This window comes from Gadus morhua, chromosome 18, assembly GCF_902167405.1.
Source record: "Gadus morhua chromosome 18, gadMor3.0, whole genome shotgun sequence".
NCBI classification, from domain to species: domain Eukaryota; kingdom Metazoa; phylum Chordata; class Actinopteri; order Gadiformes; family Gadidae; genus Gadus; species Gadus morhua.
Genome location: NC_044065.1, coordinates 5,959,474 through 5,975,573, shown reverse-complemented (window position 1 = coordinate 5,975,573; position 16,100 = coordinate 5,959,474). Strand labels below are relative to the sequence as shown.

General features: G+C 48.2%; 3 protein-coding genes across 8 annotated transcripts in view; 1 reads left to right on the top strand and 2 right to left on the bottom strand.

Moving 5' to 3' along the window:
• The window catches only part of unk (unk zinc finger), a 15,875-nt gene extending 7,027 nt beyond the window's left edge, over positions 1-8,848 (bottom strand). Inside the window, exons 1-9 of the mRNA XM_030339418.1 lie at positions 8,716-8,848; positions 7,106-7,656; positions 6,490-6,699; positions 4,748-4,924; positions 3,717-3,862; positions 2,834-2,969; positions 2,063-2,180; positions 1,219-1,303; positions 312-679 (exon numbers count right to left, since the gene is read on the bottom strand). Of these exons, the coding sequence (XP_030195278.1) occupies positions 312-679; positions 1,219-1,303; positions 2,063-2,180; positions 2,834-2,969; positions 3,717-3,862; positions 4,748-4,924; positions 6,490-6,699; positions 7,106-7,257 (1,392 nt within the window). The 5' untranslated portion in view covers positions 7,258-7,656; positions 8,716-8,848. The remainder of the gene's footprint in view (positions 1-311; positions 680-1,218; positions 1,304-2,062; positions 2,181-2,833; positions 2,970-3,716; positions 3,863-4,747; positions 4,925-6,489; positions 6,700-7,105; positions 7,657-8,715) is intronic.
• On the top strand, positions 7,964-10,371 carry LOC115530732 (histone H3.3). 2 transcript variants are annotated; one of them, XM_030339451.1, is made up of 4 exons: positions 7,964-8,083; positions 8,846-8,984; positions 9,107-9,260; positions 9,704-10,371. In XM_030339451.1, exons 2-4 carry the CDS (start codon positions 8,857-8,859, stop codon positions 9,830-9,832), a joined length of 411 nt encoding a protein of 136 aa, XP_030195311.1. In that variant the 5' UTR covers positions 7,964-8,083; positions 8,846-8,856; the 3' UTR covers positions 9,833-10,371. The 2 variants fall into 2 exon arrangements, with proteins under 2 accessions (XP_030195311.1, XP_030195312.1); XM_030339452.1 differs by having other exon boundaries at positions 7,984-8,083; positions 8,851-8,984.
• Positions 10,165-16,100, bottom strand: si:ch211-250n8.1 (uncharacterized). Of its 5 annotated transcripts, none has more exons than XM_030339434.1 (16): positions 15,720-16,100; positions 15,456-15,563; positions 15,109-15,184; positions 14,376-14,532; positions 14,043-14,088; positions 13,821-13,879; positions 13,577-13,654; positions 13,444-13,496; positions 13,042-13,207; positions 12,155-12,375; positions 11,777-11,822; positions 11,520-11,585; positions 11,324-11,383; positions 10,975-11,060; positions 10,618-10,712; positions 10,165-10,533 (listed from the first exon to the last, which is right to left on the bottom strand). In XM_030339434.1, the coding sequence occupies exons 1-16, from the start codon at positions 15,754-15,756 to the stop codon at positions 10,499-10,501; spliced, it is 1,389 nt and encodes a 462-aa protein (XP_030195294.1). In that variant the 5' UTR covers positions 15,757-16,100; the 3' UTR covers positions 10,165-10,498. The 5 variants fall into 5 exon arrangements, with proteins under 5 accessions (XP_030195294.1, XP_030195296.1, XP_030195297.1 ...); XM_030339436.1 differs by having other exon boundaries at positions 13,042-13,174; XM_030339437.1 differs by having other exon boundaries at positions 13,619-13,654.

The window sequence follows — 16,100 nt, the reverse complement described above, 5'->3', positions numbered from 1 at the left end:
TAGCATTGTGTAGCGTCTTATCCTAGCTATCTTTGTTGTAAACGGGGAATGGGTTAACCTAGCGATTGTTAGTGGCACTAGGCACTTGTTTCTATACTATACTTCCTTACTGTACCGATATATTGCTGTTTCTTTTTCTTCTGACAAATGTACTTATAATATTATATTATATATATTATAGTGAGTCGCTTTGGATAAAAAGCGTCTGCTAAACGCCCTGAATGTAAGTGTACATTTCTACGATACATTTACCAGATAAAACAAATATGCAGAACTTGTGTGGATCAGTCAGGTGTGAGCGCCCCCCTCACCTGGTCTTCCCTCTCGAACCCCGGGGCGCGGCCGTACCCCCCCTCCCGCCCCCAGGGGGAGAGCGGCTCCCCCGTGGGCCCCCCCCCGCCGCCGCCCCCTCCTGACGCCTCCTCGCAGAACGCCATCACTCTTCCCAGCAGCCCCTGCTCCGCCATGCCCCGCCCCCCCGTGCCGGGCGAGAAGGCCAGTCCCAGGCAGCTGGGGGCGTGCCCCGGGTCCCCCCGGTGCCCCAGGGGCCCCCCCGGACCCAGGATGGGGCTGCCCGCGGGGAGGGGGTCCGGGGCCACGTGGTGGGGCTCCGGGAGCCGGGGGGGCAGCGGGGAGCCAGGGCCGGGGAACAGGGGCTCCGTGTCGGGGACGAAGGGCTCTGAGGGGGAGGAGGTCAGGGAGAGATGGTGAATAGGTTGAACCGACTCAGTGCACTCATATGAAACCTGTCATGAGTTTGACTGGGAGGCATTGATCACACTGCAAGCAGGAGGGCCCCAAACCAGACAGGGAAGTAGTCATTATTGATCCATCACCCACAGGAGCACCTGTGTGTATCCTCTTGAATATCGTTAGTCCTGATGTGCAATTTCATCAAATCGTTGCACAACGACATCAAACCACCTTCCTTTTGGTACTCCTTCACTATGGAAGACTTCCATAGTGAAAGAGTACCATCCTGAACGTTTAAGGCTGCCCTGAAGCTCTGCCAAAACCGCAGTTGAACTGAACTGCTTTAGAAAATAAAGGAAAAGCCTGCTCAGCGGTGACAGTAGCAGTGACTTCAGCGGCCTCCATGTTGACTACACACTGCCTGTGTGACGTCGCCTGACACACGCAGTTCCTCACACTGAAATCTCATATCGGCCACATTTTTACAAACTGAATATGAATACGCGGCCTCTCATTGGCTCTTACTTTCGATGTGAGCGAAGGCACAGAAGGGCCCGCGGGGACAGCTGCCGCTCTGCTGCATGTCGTTGCACTTGGTGGACTTATAGATCTGGAGAGAGAGCAACAAACACACCCACAGAGAGGCTGTCAAACCACTGGATGTTAGCATGTTAGCCTAGCCTCCATGTAGAGTCTCTGTCGTTAGGAAGCCAGGATGAGGAGCATCCTGACAGTTTGGCCAGGTCAATCACAAGCCAGCCCTGATGCTGTGCTTGAGCTGTGATTGGTTGAAAGAGGAGCTCATCCGGTACAGCATGGCGTCGGGGTCCTGTTGAAAGCCGCTGATAGAATTAGGTCTGAACGATGAATCGAATTTAAAAACGAAATCGCGATGTGATAGAAGGCGATATGCAAATCACAAAGGCTGTGATTAAATAAATAAATAATAATAATAATAAAAATTGATTCTTTTTTGATTTGTTGCCATTACTGACTGGATTTCTTTTTTTCTTTAACAATACAATAGTTCAATCAAGATGTTATAATATCAATTGATCTCAAAACGTCAGCCCGGCCTAAGGGAAAGAGCGGTTTATATGTTGACTGCTTCTAATGTTGTGTTGGTCATACTAAAGAATGATTTATTGCTCTCTTAGTGAATAATACAGAACATGATGGAACTCAATAAATAAAATAAACATTAAATAACATTAAATCGCAATCGCAATATTGGTCAAAATAATCGCAATTCGATTATTTCCCCAAATCGTTCAGCCCTAGTTAGAATCCATTGTGCTGTTATGATTAGTGCGTGTGCGTGTGCGTGTGTGTGTGTGTGTGTGTGTGTGTGTGTGTGTGTGTGACCTACCTCTGGGTGGAACTGTTGCTCGGTGCGTGTGTGACAGTACTGGCATCCCTCGGCCCCTTCACATTTACTGGGGTCCCCCCACTCCTCGCTGTGCTTCACCGCCGGGCACGGAAGGGCTCTGTGGGGGGGGGGGGGGGGGAACACAGCAGGTGGTCTCACACATCTGTAATGACCCGTCCTCAAGCTGAATACACCGACGTGTGGTCAGAGGTGCTGTAAAGGTACTGTTTCTTCAAGGATTTAAATGTGACTGCCTTGTGTTTGTGTGTCACTACCTGTAATTGTGTGTGTGTGTGTGTGTGTGTGTGTGTGTGTGTGTGTGTGTGTGTGTGTGTGTGTGTGTGTGTGTGTGTGTGTGTGTGTGTGTGTGTGTGTGTGTGTGTGTGTGTCTCTACTTGTACTAGTGTTTGTGTGTCCTTATTTGTGCGTCTCTACCTATACTTGTGTGTGTGCGTCTCTACTTGTACTTGTGTTTGTGTGTCCTTATTTGTGCGTCGCTACCTGTACTTTTGTTTTTGTGTCTCTACCTCTACTCGTGTTTGTGTGTCTCTGCTTGTGTGGGAGTCTCGCCCTGTTCTTGTGTGTCTTTATTTGTGCATCTCTACCTGTACTAGTGTTTGTGCGACTCTACTTGTGTTTGTGTGTTTGAACCTGTACTTGTGTTTGTGTGTCATTGTTTGTGCGTTTGTACCTGTACTTGTGTTTTTGTGTCACTGTTTGTGTGTCTGTACCTGTACTTGTGTTTGTGTGTCAGAGTTTGTGCGGTTGTACCTGTACTTGTGTTTGTGTGGGCTGCGGCGGCGGTCTTTGCTGTTGTGGTAGTACGGGCAGGCGTAACCTTGGCGACAGAGGCGTGGCGGTTTCTTGCAGAGCTCCGTCTTGTAGTGGGAGAGGACGTAGGCGTTGCCTGGGGGGGGGGGGAGGGGAGACAGAGAGATGCCAGATAATTACCACCTACAGAATACATCCTGCTCCTTTAATTGTCTCCTTTAACGACCTCCATTAAGGTACTGGCCCCGCCCCCTTTCATACATCACAACAATTATGTATCCTGGCCCCACCCCCTTCATACATCACACCTGCATTATGTTTCCTGGCCCCGCCCCCTCTCATACATCACCCCCTCCATTATGTGTCCTGGCCCCACCCCCTTCATACATCACACCTCCATTATGTTTCCTGGCCCCGCCCCCTCTCATACATCACCCCCTCCATTATGTGTCCTGGCCCCGCCCCCTTCAAACATCCCCCCTCCATCATGTGTCCTGGCCCTGCCCCCTCTCATACATCTGACCCATCCCAACCTGCTGAGTCCGGCAGTAACTCAATGAGCAGCTCATTTGAAACTGTATCAAATGTACGTTATATATCCCAGATTGGAAACTTTGGGAGAATCCTAGCTGAATGTATCCCAACATAAAGCTGAATATATCACAACATAAGGCTGAATCATAATGAAAGACAGCTGAAAAAGTGAGTCTGGGTTTAAATTCTTCCTTTGACCGTTATGCATCCTGCCCAAAGGTGCGTGTAGAACAAATCCATCCCGGTGTTACGTTTTATGGCAAAGTTTGAACCTACGGACAGCATGTTACCATTACCACCATCAGCATATTTATGTAATATTACCATTATTATTATTATTAGTTACTACCTTGCCACCGCGGCTCCTCACTCAAGATCTTCTCTATGAGGGCCGTGCTGGCGGCCTGCCCTGATTGGCCGTCCCCGCCGCCGCCGCCACCCCCACCCCCCTCCGGGACCCCGGGCCCCCCCTGGGACTCGATCACCTGCACCTCCCTGGAGGAAGGAGAGGAAACAACAGTCAGCCTTGAGGCTCACAGACCTGCTCCTGGGAGGACCTCCGTCACAACGTCCACTAGCGCTTCCACGTCGTGTAGTGTTTGGGGATGCTTCATACTTTACACTCAGGGCATTTAACAGACGCTTTTATCGAAAGAATTTACAATACAATCTTTTGATTGAGAATGTGATTTGTGTGTGAAATGCTCAAATACACATGACACGTTAAGAGACATAGTTGGAAACCATGTTTTAGTTATGTTCTGTGTCTGGATTTGAATGGACTTACAAAGAACATAACTAATACACTTAATGATACCCAAACTCAAGCTCCATTGGCTGTCCCGTGGCACGATGTCAGCCATCTGCTCATGACTGAAACATGTACGAGGTCATGACCACGGCAGCTCAGAGACTACGCCTTAGGTGACACTCAGTCCAGTGATTCGTGTGCATGTGTACACAAACAACCCCAATACAAAGTCCTTCTGACACACACACACCCCCCCACACACACACACACCCCCCCCCACACACACACACCCCCCCCCCCCCACACACACACACACACACACACACACACACACACACACACACACACACACACACACACACACACACACACAGTAAGATGGGAAAAAACCCTGCTTTAACGGATATAGAAACAAATATTCTCGCATGTTTTTCAATCGTTTTTTTACCCATGTCTCACGCACACACACACAATTGACCATGTTGTACACATAAAACATTTTACTTTGTCTTCAACAACACACACACACACACACACACACACACACACACACACACACACACACACACACACACACACACACACACACACACACACACACACACACACACACACACACACAAGCGTACCGGATGTCGAACACGGGGCTGCGTAGGTCATGCGAGCCGTGGGCGAAGGCGCAGTGCGAGCCGTTCTTGGAGCAGTGGCCCTTGCCGTCCGTCTCGTGGATGCAGGACCCCGTCTTGTAGTAGCGCAGGTGGTAGCGCCGCTCAGTGTCCCCGGCCGTGCGGTGCAGGAACGCACACCTGGGAACCGGAGCAGCACAACGCGCATGAGGGTCGGGGGACCACAGCCAATAGAAACACACGCTTTAGTCTGCATGACAACAGGAAGCGGAGACCCAATCAGACCAACCCAGGGGCTGCAGGGGATTCTGTTTACATTCAGGGCGTTGAGCCGACGCTTTTATCCAAAGCGATTTACAAAGCGTACATTTGTCAGAAGAAAGAGAAACAAAAATATATCGCTGTCGGTGCAGTAAGGATGTTCATTGAACCAAGCGCAAAGCACTAACAATCACTAGGTTAGCGCATTCCCCGCATGCAACAAAGATAGCTACGATAAGATGCTACACAATGCTAAGTAGTATTTTTTAGTGCCAGGACGACGCACTACATACAATAAGTGAGTACATTAAGTGCCAGGACATACAACATAGAATAAGGGTTTACATTGAGTGCCGGGACATATAACATACAATAAGTGTGTACAATAAGTGGCAGGACGTACAACATACAAAGAGGGGTGTGTGTGTGTGTGTACGGGCTATGCAGAGTCCAGGTGAACCCTGACACCGGTGGGAAGAGATGGCATCAACGTTTCTGTCTCGTACATCGAAAGCTCAAACATTTTAACCAATCTTTTATGATTCTATCCAGAATAAAACAACATATAAATCTAAACCCAGGTGATGTTTTTGTTTTGGTCATGTTATATGCGTCAGCCAGGTTATTGGTCTTTAAACACATGTAAAGGAGTCATTCTCAAGAAGAACAACAAATATTTATTCACAAATAGGCAGATTTATGATACTCAGCACTTTGTGTCAAAGTGCTCTTAATTTGACCTACTTCCAGAGGTGGATGATAAGCGAGTATAAAGCCTGTATTTGAGCACGTTATCAGTGGTTCTGCAAACAGCATAACGTGCCCATTGGTTCATATTAAATCAATACACGTTACAGACCCATTACTTTTTCATTTTTCTGTGCTTGGGTTTGGCACATGTATACTGCAACATACAGAACATTCGGCCAAAACTGTGCAAACAATTTATTTATACTCTTTCGCATCTCTGTGTAGAGGTATGCAGCCACTTTCGGCCAGAGAAGAGTTTGAGTTTACGACCCTTCCAAATGGTTATGAGGGCTCTCGCACGTTTCCAAAGCTTCTGGTATCAGCGCATCAGAGCAGCATTTGCATTTGTTTTGTGTGCACAACTGGCCTCTGATAGCTGTCGTTACACCTCAACGACAACTCTATAAAGGGCAATGCAATGCGTCTTTCAACTGCTAATGCTAAGAATGACCTGTTAGGGGTCTGGTTTGATGCAATTGTGGATAGTTTCCACCTCTCAAAAGATTGCCATAAATGAATAGCGTGCACTTACACAAACCAACCTAAACCAAAACTTGTTTTTACACTATTTTACATGGGCCCCCAGAGTTTTCATATCATACAAACTCAAACCTTCAGCGTAGAATGGCCCTGTTGATTTAAACAGACATTAAAAAAAAACACAACACGGACATTATATGTTTTGGACGTTATAAGGGTTTTAAACTGATGTTAAACACAATTAAAATACTCACTCGTCCCCTTCGGGACAGCTGCCCGTCCCCTCGTCGTATTTGGTGCAGTACACATCGGGGCTGTAGTTGAACGTCCCGTCCCGTCTGCGGATGGGTCTGCGCCGCCGCTGGTTCAGGAAGTGCCAGTGGAAGCAGGCGAAAGGCCGGTGCTGGGTGCATTTGTGCTGAACAAACAGCGGGCACTGCTCGGTCCGGAACTCCTTCAGGTACCTGGGGAGGAGGAGAAGGAACCATCACCGGGCCGTCCATTACGTACACACCGATAACAAGTGTTCTGAACTATAGATCGCAGCGGGCCTCCAACTCCAGACGCGCCAAACTTTATGCACACACTCATATTATTGTGCGTTTCCTGCAGCATGAATATACATATATTCTGTCACGTATACGGAGTGGTGCATGGGGAGCATTTATGTGAGCGCACTTCTATGCATGTGTGTGTGTGTGTGTGTGTGTGTGTTTGTTTACATGTGGATGTGTGTGTGTATGTGTGTATGTGTGTGTGTGTGTGTGTGTGTGTGTGTGTGTGTGTGTGTGTGTGTGTGTGTGTGTGTGTGTGTGTGTGTGTGTGTGTGTGTGTGCGTGTGTGTGTCCCACACTAGTCACTAGTACGTACGTGTAATGCTGAGGTTTCTCGGGCTGGACGTTCAGCCCGTTGGCGGGAGACGTGGAGCCCCCCGCGGGGGAGGAGGAGACGGAGGATGGGGCCGCTGCGGCGGTCGGGCACCCTGGGCACGACGACGGCGGCTGCGGGTGACTTTTAGACATTTCCCCGCGTCAGGCCTCGTATCCACGATCTTGTTTTTAGCTTGCTGTGGCTATACTGTGTTAGCTCCCAAATCCGCATTCTGGAATGAACTGCGCATGCGTGCAAACAAAGGGGGAAGTGGACGCAAGGGGGAAATGTGTGTTGCGTGGAGTCCCGCACGCACACACACAAACACGCACACGCTAGTGTTGTACAGCGCACATTACGGCGGGTAGAAACTACATACGCAGGACATTTCTATATAGTGAACTCTGAGGTTAAAATTTTCCAACAATTCCATGGCTTTGTCAGAATAAACGGGCCAAAGCAGTTCGGATTGCGATAAATCTTCGTCTCCTTCTTGTTGTTTTTAGTCGGTTCTGGACCAGTCACATGGAGCCTCAGCCGCCCCCTCTGGACTGGAGTCAGGACACAGATACATACAATAGAATACAGTTCAAATACCTATATCTTTTTCTATATATCTCTATATATCTCTCTCAATATATATATTCTCTAGGCCTAAACTGAATCTACAGGGCATTTAGCAGAAGCTTTCATCCAAAGAGACTTACAATTTGTCAGAAACACTAGTTTCTGTATATCGATATCTATATCTATATGTATGTATCCTTATATATAAAAACATATATCACACATATAAATAATCCCACATCCTAGATCGTAACAATTGAAACCCAGACGGACCAATCATAGCGTTCCCGTCTACATGTGACGTCACGCTGTAGTATTTATAGCCCTCACCAACTCTCGCTACACACACACACACAACGCGAAGGAAGAGTACAGACGTTTTTGTAATCCTCATCGTTAAATCCTCACACGGTAAGCCATTTAATTTTGTGTTTTTATGGTAGAATGGTGGTTTTACACGGAGTCTGGCGGTGTTTCGGACCCTCAGGAACCGGACCCGGACCCGCGGGGCATGGGCTGGTGGTGCTAACGGCTAACGTTAGCTCATCATAGAACAATGGGTCCGAGCAGGCCACCGCCGCGGGTCTATGGTCTACACACATAGTCAAACCAGTGGATCATGTGTTAGGCCTACAGGCCCTCACCCAGTCTGGGGAAGGAGCGCGTCTGTCGTCTTTACCACAGTCAGTCTGTCTGGCCTGCTTGCCTGAAATACTTTACAACTAACATGGCGCTGACGTTAATGTCGGTGGACCGCCTGCTCGGTCCCGGTCCCGACCGCCCGGTCCGCTAGATCCTTGCGACCGCTGGGTCTGTCGGCACCACCGAGCGCCCGCTGGGTCCCCCGGGTCCAACCGCCCTCTGGGTCGGCCCATACCGACCGTCCGGTGGCCCGTTGTTGTAGGTGCTATCCTCGACGGGGAGGCTGGACGTAAACCCAGCAGTGACACTAGAAGGGTGGAGGGCTGTTGGGTGCTCTCCCTGCCTCCCCCACTGATGGGGGAGGGGAGCGTTCATACACTAGCCAGTTTGAGCGGTCTTACCGTGCGTCTCCCCGCGCAAGCGCCTTTGTGATGGTTTTGTTTCGGTCGATGTTTGTTGTGATCGGTGGCGGTAGACGTCATCTATCGTCCAGGGAGGGGATAATTATTAATGATTCTGTGGTTTTATTAGTTTAGTGCGCCATGGCCAGAACCAAGCAGACCGCCCGTAAGTCCACCGGAGGAAAGGCGCCAAGGAAGCAGCTCGCCACCAAGGCTGCGAGAAAGAGCGCGCCGTCCACCGGGGGCGTCAAGAAGCCTCACCGTTACAGGTAATGACGTCATTCGGGTCACATGTTATTGCTGTTGCCTTTTAAAGGCGTAAATTGTAATGTCTTCATGCGTTGCACTGATATGATGCTTATATTTAGTAATTGTTCCTGTTTTTGGTTAGGCCGGGTACCGTGGCTCTCAGGGAGATCCGTCGCTACCAGAAGTCCACTGAGCTGCTGATCCGCAAGCTGCCCTTCCAGCGGCTGGTCAGGGAGATCGCCCAGGACTTCAAGACCGACCTTCGTTTCCAGAGCGCCGCCATCGGCGCCCTTCAGGTGGGCTAAAGAACCGCTGCGTTCAATGCTAACAAAAATACTTTCTTTAAATATACATCAAGATCGTTGAGGTAACATGACTTGACATAAGTGAATTTGACAAAAGAATGATACTTTAAAGTGCAAGGGCGTCTTAGAGTACCATATTAAGCGCTATATAAATTTCATTTATTATTATTAAGGGTGTTCATTGTGAAATGAGTGCATAGTTTTTGAATACCTAACCAATCTGTTATTTAAGTATTTATTCACGGTCGAAAATGAGGTTAAAGCATTCCCCATAGTCAAACAAAGACTGTTACGATAAGATGTTATTTTTAAGTTCCAGGACGTACAACATACAATAAGTATAAGAGATGCAGCAATCAGTAAAAGGCTATGCAGTACTAGAGAAATAAATGAGTCGAGTATTAACCTCCTTCTCTCTCTCTCTCCCCCTGCAGGAGGCCAGCGAAGCCTACCTGGTTGGTCTGTTTGAGGACACCAACCTGTGCGCCATCCACGCCAAGCGGGTCACTATCATGCCCAAGGACATCCAGCTGGCCCGCAGGATAAGAGGCGAGCGTGCCTAGAGGAGATTCCCCCGGGCCGACCAGCGACCCTATTTATCCCACTTCCAACCTATTGTGGACATTTATCATCAGAATTTATTTTTTATTTTAGAACGACACCAAATGCATCCGTCGTTCCACAAACCGGAACTCGGAGCAAAGTGGTGTTGGTGGGGGTGGAGTTGCTCCTGTTCTGGGGATTCGGTGGTGCATTATAACCATACATTCTTTACCCCCTCGCCCTCCACGGCTGGCTGTTGGTTGAGCCATCAGACGGGGGACTTTCCCGAAGGCGGACATGACTTCTTCTTTACATCTTCCATGAAGGGCGGCCCCCTCTTATCGGTCTACTTCCTCCACCAGCCTGTTTCGATGTAGCGTTCGGTTATTGTTAACAGTTCACTGTACACCACGCTCCCCAGCGGAGACAACCCGCCTGTATTTTTCTTGACGGCTTTTTACATGTTATTTTTCCAACATAAAAATCTTGGCAGCTACATTTAATACTATTTATGAAGTGGTGTCACATGTCTTTCTAGTAAAGTTCTTTACGAGTACAACATGTCTTGTGTTTTTAATGTGAGCAATGAGGGTGCTAGACTGTTAATTCAAAACCATTTTTAATCTACACATCAACATGAACAACGACGTCATACTTGGGTTCTCCAGGGAGTCTGTTCATGACCGTCATACAAACCACTCTGTGTGTTTGAACCCTGTAGCTGTAGAACAAGAGTGACAGGTCAATACTGGACAGCTGTTGGTACCATGGGTGTTAAAGCGTGCCTACATCAGCGTCTGGTTACCTATTCGGCAGACAAGCTCTTCACACTCGGCTGGCAGATTTGTCCTGAGCGCCACACAGCAGAAGCCAGGCGCTAGATGTGTTTCTGGGGAGTCTCTGTGAAAGCAACCAATCATGAGCTTGGATTACTGAGCCAATGGCAGGCCAGGGTTGCCTATGGGGAATTATGTCACTAGAAGGGCAGACGAATCCATTTGGATCAGTGTTTTTTCTTTTCATTAGGGATCCTGTTAACCCAATTTGAGAAGAAAAATTGCCTAACGTGTTCAAAGAGTATTTTAAATGCCTCAACTGCCCACCTTTAGAGCCCTTTAATTTGTTTATTTCTAGTTTCACTAGAAAGAATTCTCATACTTACGCCACGCAGAACGCAAAGATGGTATAGTCTGGTTTGCCAAACCTTCCAACACATGAGATCTCGGGATAGTGATGCTGGAAAAGTTCCTAAAGGAAGAACATTCAAGAGCCAGATCAATAGAAGCTCTTGTCATTATCTAATTGGGCATTGCATTCAATTTGTGAACTACCAGTGGTATATGACTTGTATTGTTACCCCAACTGTTTATTTATGTACAGCACATGGTATTTCGGCTGTATGGAAAATCAAATCAGACCTGCCTCCCACAAATAGTATTTTGTAAAATACGCAAACTATGCGCATCATAATGTATCTTAATCCTAACAGTTGATTGGTCAGAGCTACCTACCGTGTTACTGCTTTTTTCTGTGCAAATCAAATGTGTTTCCTTCAAGTCCAAGTACACTTCCTGTCAGCCAGATTACATGAGTTTAGCATTTATGGTAAAAAAGTAAACCAGGTCTTCTACATGGTAAACACCAGTGGTTATAATGCATCATTATGTGTTTGTAGGACAGGAGGGCAGGGAGGGGGGGGACTGACACCTTGCTTGGCAGGTTCCTCTGCAACACTTGTGGGATGGCCTGTTGCAGAATCTCCTTGCCACCGCACTGGAAAACAAACAGGATAGGAGGAAGGATAAAATTATCTCTGTCTGGCACACACTCATTCACTCGTTCATGCAACCATTTGTTCGTTTGTGCAAAAAATGTGCGCAAAAAGGATAAAAAACGAGTACAAAGAGAGTCATTGAATGCATGCGTAAGACACAGACACTGAATAATAGCACACACATATCTACCATTCCAATATTGGCCTTTCCCAAGTACTGCAGAACATACACAATCCTGCAGGAGAGAGAGGGTCAGTCTCATCTAAACAAGACTGAATAATGAAACAACTGGTGGTATAGTGTAGACGACATCGCACAATCCATGTCCATTTAGGGAGCTGTTTAATGCTAAAGACTCATTTAACCAACCCTTTGATTAAAACAACTCAAATAGATTTACAGTGAATGTTTCTCAGGTACGCTGCAGACATTGGGGTTCATCCCCGTTCAGGGCGGGCGTCCAACCCCCTCACCAATCTATTATCCGGCCCCTCATCCCCCCCTGCTACTTCTGGGAGCACACGTGCACACACCCCCCCCCCCACCCAACGAACCCCCCCAACCCGCCTTCCGTCTCTGAGGCACAGCGTGGAGGAGGCGGGGGGGCGGTGTGGGCCGGCCTGGGGGGGTGCGGACGGGGCCAGACCCAGGTCCAGGGCGGGGTTCTCCGTCCGCAGCTCCCGCAGGAGCTTGATCAGGGGCCGGTACGAGGAGCCGTCACGGGCCCGCCAGCGCAGCACGCGCAGGGACAGCGGCAGGCCCTTCAGCCTGGAGAGGACCACGCCCGCCTGGAACACCAGGGGAACAGGTTAGACAGGACCACACCCGCCTGGAACACCAGGAGAACACATTAGACAGGACCAGGCCCGCCTGGAACACCAGGAGAACACATTAGACAGGACCCAACGACCTGGAACACCAGGAGAACACATTAGACAGGACCAGGCCCGCCTGGAACACCAGGAGAACACATTAGACAGGACCCAACGACCTGGAACACCAGGAGAACACATTAGACAGGACCAGGCCCGCCTGGAACACCAGGAGAACACATTAGACAGGACCAGGCCCGTCTGGAGCACCAGGAGAACACAATATAGACAGGACCACACTAGGTCACCAGGAGAACACATTAGACAGGACCACGCCGGCCTGGAAGAGCGGGCAGACACAGTAGAATGTAGAACGGAGGTAAACAGCAGGGAGGGCTGGAGCCTGGGGGCTAACTGCTGCGGCTGGGTCTCAGAAAAACAAGGCAAACATCACAAGACTGGCTGTGGTTATCTGTCTATCAATGGCGTGGCCTTCCAGGAATGACTGACTTAACATTTCACACACTCAGCTGAACATTGGGCCCTGGCAGTGTACAAACTAATTGCGGCGATGTTTTTACACGACTCTATAACTTTAAATGTCACTGGGTTCTGTATAACTGAAGTGGGGCTCCGACGTACTTGTCCGTTCTTGGAGTTGCGCAGGGAGACTCCGTTGATCTCATCGATGATGTCCCCGGGGCAGAGGGCGCGGTCTACCTGAGCTTGGCTCCCCGGTAACAGCTCCAACACAAACACACGACCCCTCAGATACCTGAGGGAGGGGGCCAGGAAAACAGAGGAATACCTGCACATTAATGTACTGTTACAAATCTGTTTGAGCATGTGCGTAAATCTTTTGTTACTTCCCTTGAAGAAAGGCAACCTCACACTAAACACTAAATAGGTCAATTTAATCATTTAAAGTCACAAAATGAACGGATACGCTACCTATTGATCGCTCTTTAAAAAGTGATGGGAGGGAATCTTTATGATGACGCAACAACGGCATTAGTATCCACACCTTTACAGGTGAAAACTAACCTCAGCACCATTCCCAGTTCCCGACAGGGCACTGTCTCGTATATCTCACACACCTGTGGACGACACAATCTCTAGTCACACTTCCCTGCAGCACCACATTCAGAGTGAATATTTCCCCATAAGACACACTGACAGTGACTCGGCAGTAAAATCCATCATAGTATTGTTTTCTTACAGGTAAGAGCCAGCTCTCGTCTAGAAAACTGCAATTCTGTCAAGAAGGAAAAAGTGAATAATGAATGATGTGCCTTCAACTCTATGACACACACACACACACACACACACACACACACACACACACACACACACACACACACACACACACACACACACACACACACACACACACACAAACACAGATGTTGACATGTCCTTACTTCTATTTCAAGTTGGAAGTCCATCTGAGAGAGGACGAGGAGCAATGACATGAAGGGTTCTGAGAAAGGGGAAGAGGGATTCAGACATCAAGGACTGACGAATCCTAACCAGTCAGTAAACCAGTGGTTAGCTAGTCATTGACCATAGCATAGTTTACTCACTGTGCAGTTTGCAGGTTCATAAATTTGAATAAGAAGATGAGAAATGAAAGAACTACTCACCCACAGATTCCTCATTCCTTAGGATTGAACAAGATGAGCTGTACCACTGTGAAAATAACCAAAATAATACTTTTAACCATGTTATAAGTACCTCCCAACACACACAGGCAGATCTGTATGGCTAATGCTGAATTCAAACCGGATAACATAACCACACAACACACAATATTAAGCCGTATCCCATAGAAGACGGTTCAACATTTTCATCCAAAGACCCAAGACACCATTTCAGAGTGTGTCCACAGGAACGGAGGTTCTTGGAGTTCTGTCCCCCCCCCCCCCCGAGCCAAACCCCTTAGCTGCTGAAACAGAGGACAAGCAGAGGAGGCCGACCTCCAGGACCCGGGGCGTGTGCAGCAGGTGTGTGACGAAGCGCCCCAGGCCCCGGCGGCTCAGGGCCAGCCGAAGCAGGTAGCGCCCTCTCCCCTGGGGGCCCAGCAGCTTCTTACACCCTCGGCTCTGGTCCAGCGCCAGCGCCAGGGCAGAGAAGCTGGGAGGCAGGGAACACGTGGGCATAAGGAGTTAGGACGACAGTGGACCACTAGGGTCAGGGTAAACGTGTCGTTAGCCTCCTCGTAGCATAATTAAGGTTCATCTGGTGTTTAGCATAAAAAAAAATGTCGCAGTCGTCAGATGGTGATTATGGAGTGTAAAAGACAATCTGATTGGCCCAGGATATAGCCAATGAAGCACAGTGAATCAGCAGTGTTAGAGTGGAGTTAGGTTAGATATCACAATTTGGCCAAAATAGGACGCAGGCAATTATGCTTTTGAGGCTCATGATGTTGTTATCATGTGATGATGAATGGTGTTAGGATGATCTTGTTGCATTCATATTGTTCTTATAATGGAAAATTACTTTCTTTTATCAATGTCCTCCTCAATAATGTGATTTTGTAGAAAGCATGACGCATTTTTCTGGGTCAGAGAAGCCTGACCTCATAGAGTACACTGCCGATGTGACAGCTGTAGCAGTTATGTCATGTATTTAAGTGGTTTCCTGAATGCAGCTGTGCCTCCGTTCGGTTTGAGTGGGAGGGGTGAAGGGACGCCAGAGGACTCGTACCTGCCACAGCTGTCGTACTGGGGGAGGAGCTCGAAACAGTGCCAGTAATCCCGGTGTACCAGGCTGAGAACTGGCTCTAAATCAAAACAAATAGAGGAATTAATAATGACACTTACCTGACACCACACCCATATCAAAAGCGGGCAATAAGAATGCCAATAACCATGTGATATACTACTATTACAAGTATTAATAATGAACGATAAAACAATAAAAATATAACAATCATCATCTATGGCAACCAGGAGTCATGATATGAAGAACAAGTGAATAAACATACGATCAATTGCGATAATACAGACGATACTTGGTGAATATGTGAGGATTCAGTATGATGGAGTACTAACGCTGTAGTCCTTTCCTCAAGATGAACTCCAGCAGCTCGCAGCAGGAGGGCAGATGCGCACTGCTGTCCGTCACTACGTTCCCGTCTGACTGGAGATTCATGATGCACACTAGAAGAAAATAAGACCGTGGTTAGATTCACCCTTGAGCGCAGCTAAGGCTTAGACTGATCAAAGAAGAACATGTCTCGATATTGCCTTGGATGAGTTTATACACACTGGACGTTTAATAACCACAATTAGGAATGTGTATTTATTTCATTGTACCTTTAAGAGTACCGAGAAGCGCGTCTTTCGGAGCCATGTTCCTGTGTGCGTCTGAGGTCGGAGGCGGTGGAGATGCGCTCGTCTTCGGCTCCTCCTCACCCTAACAAGTGGACAGTGGACACCCTGTCACTCTCCTCTATCCTCACTTCCGTGTGTCAAGGATAGAAATACCGAAACACTTCCAACAATTCCAGCACACGGTATACCCTACAGACGGGGGAGAGGTCGTTAACCACGGCGATCAAGGTCAATTTCACCATATATGTACATGATGTTTATCGGATGATGTTTGCTGTCCAAAATACGCTCCGGCTTTACTGACGCTCCTGCAGAACCGATGGGAGCGTAGAATGAAATGTATTGTTTACCCTGGAACAGTAA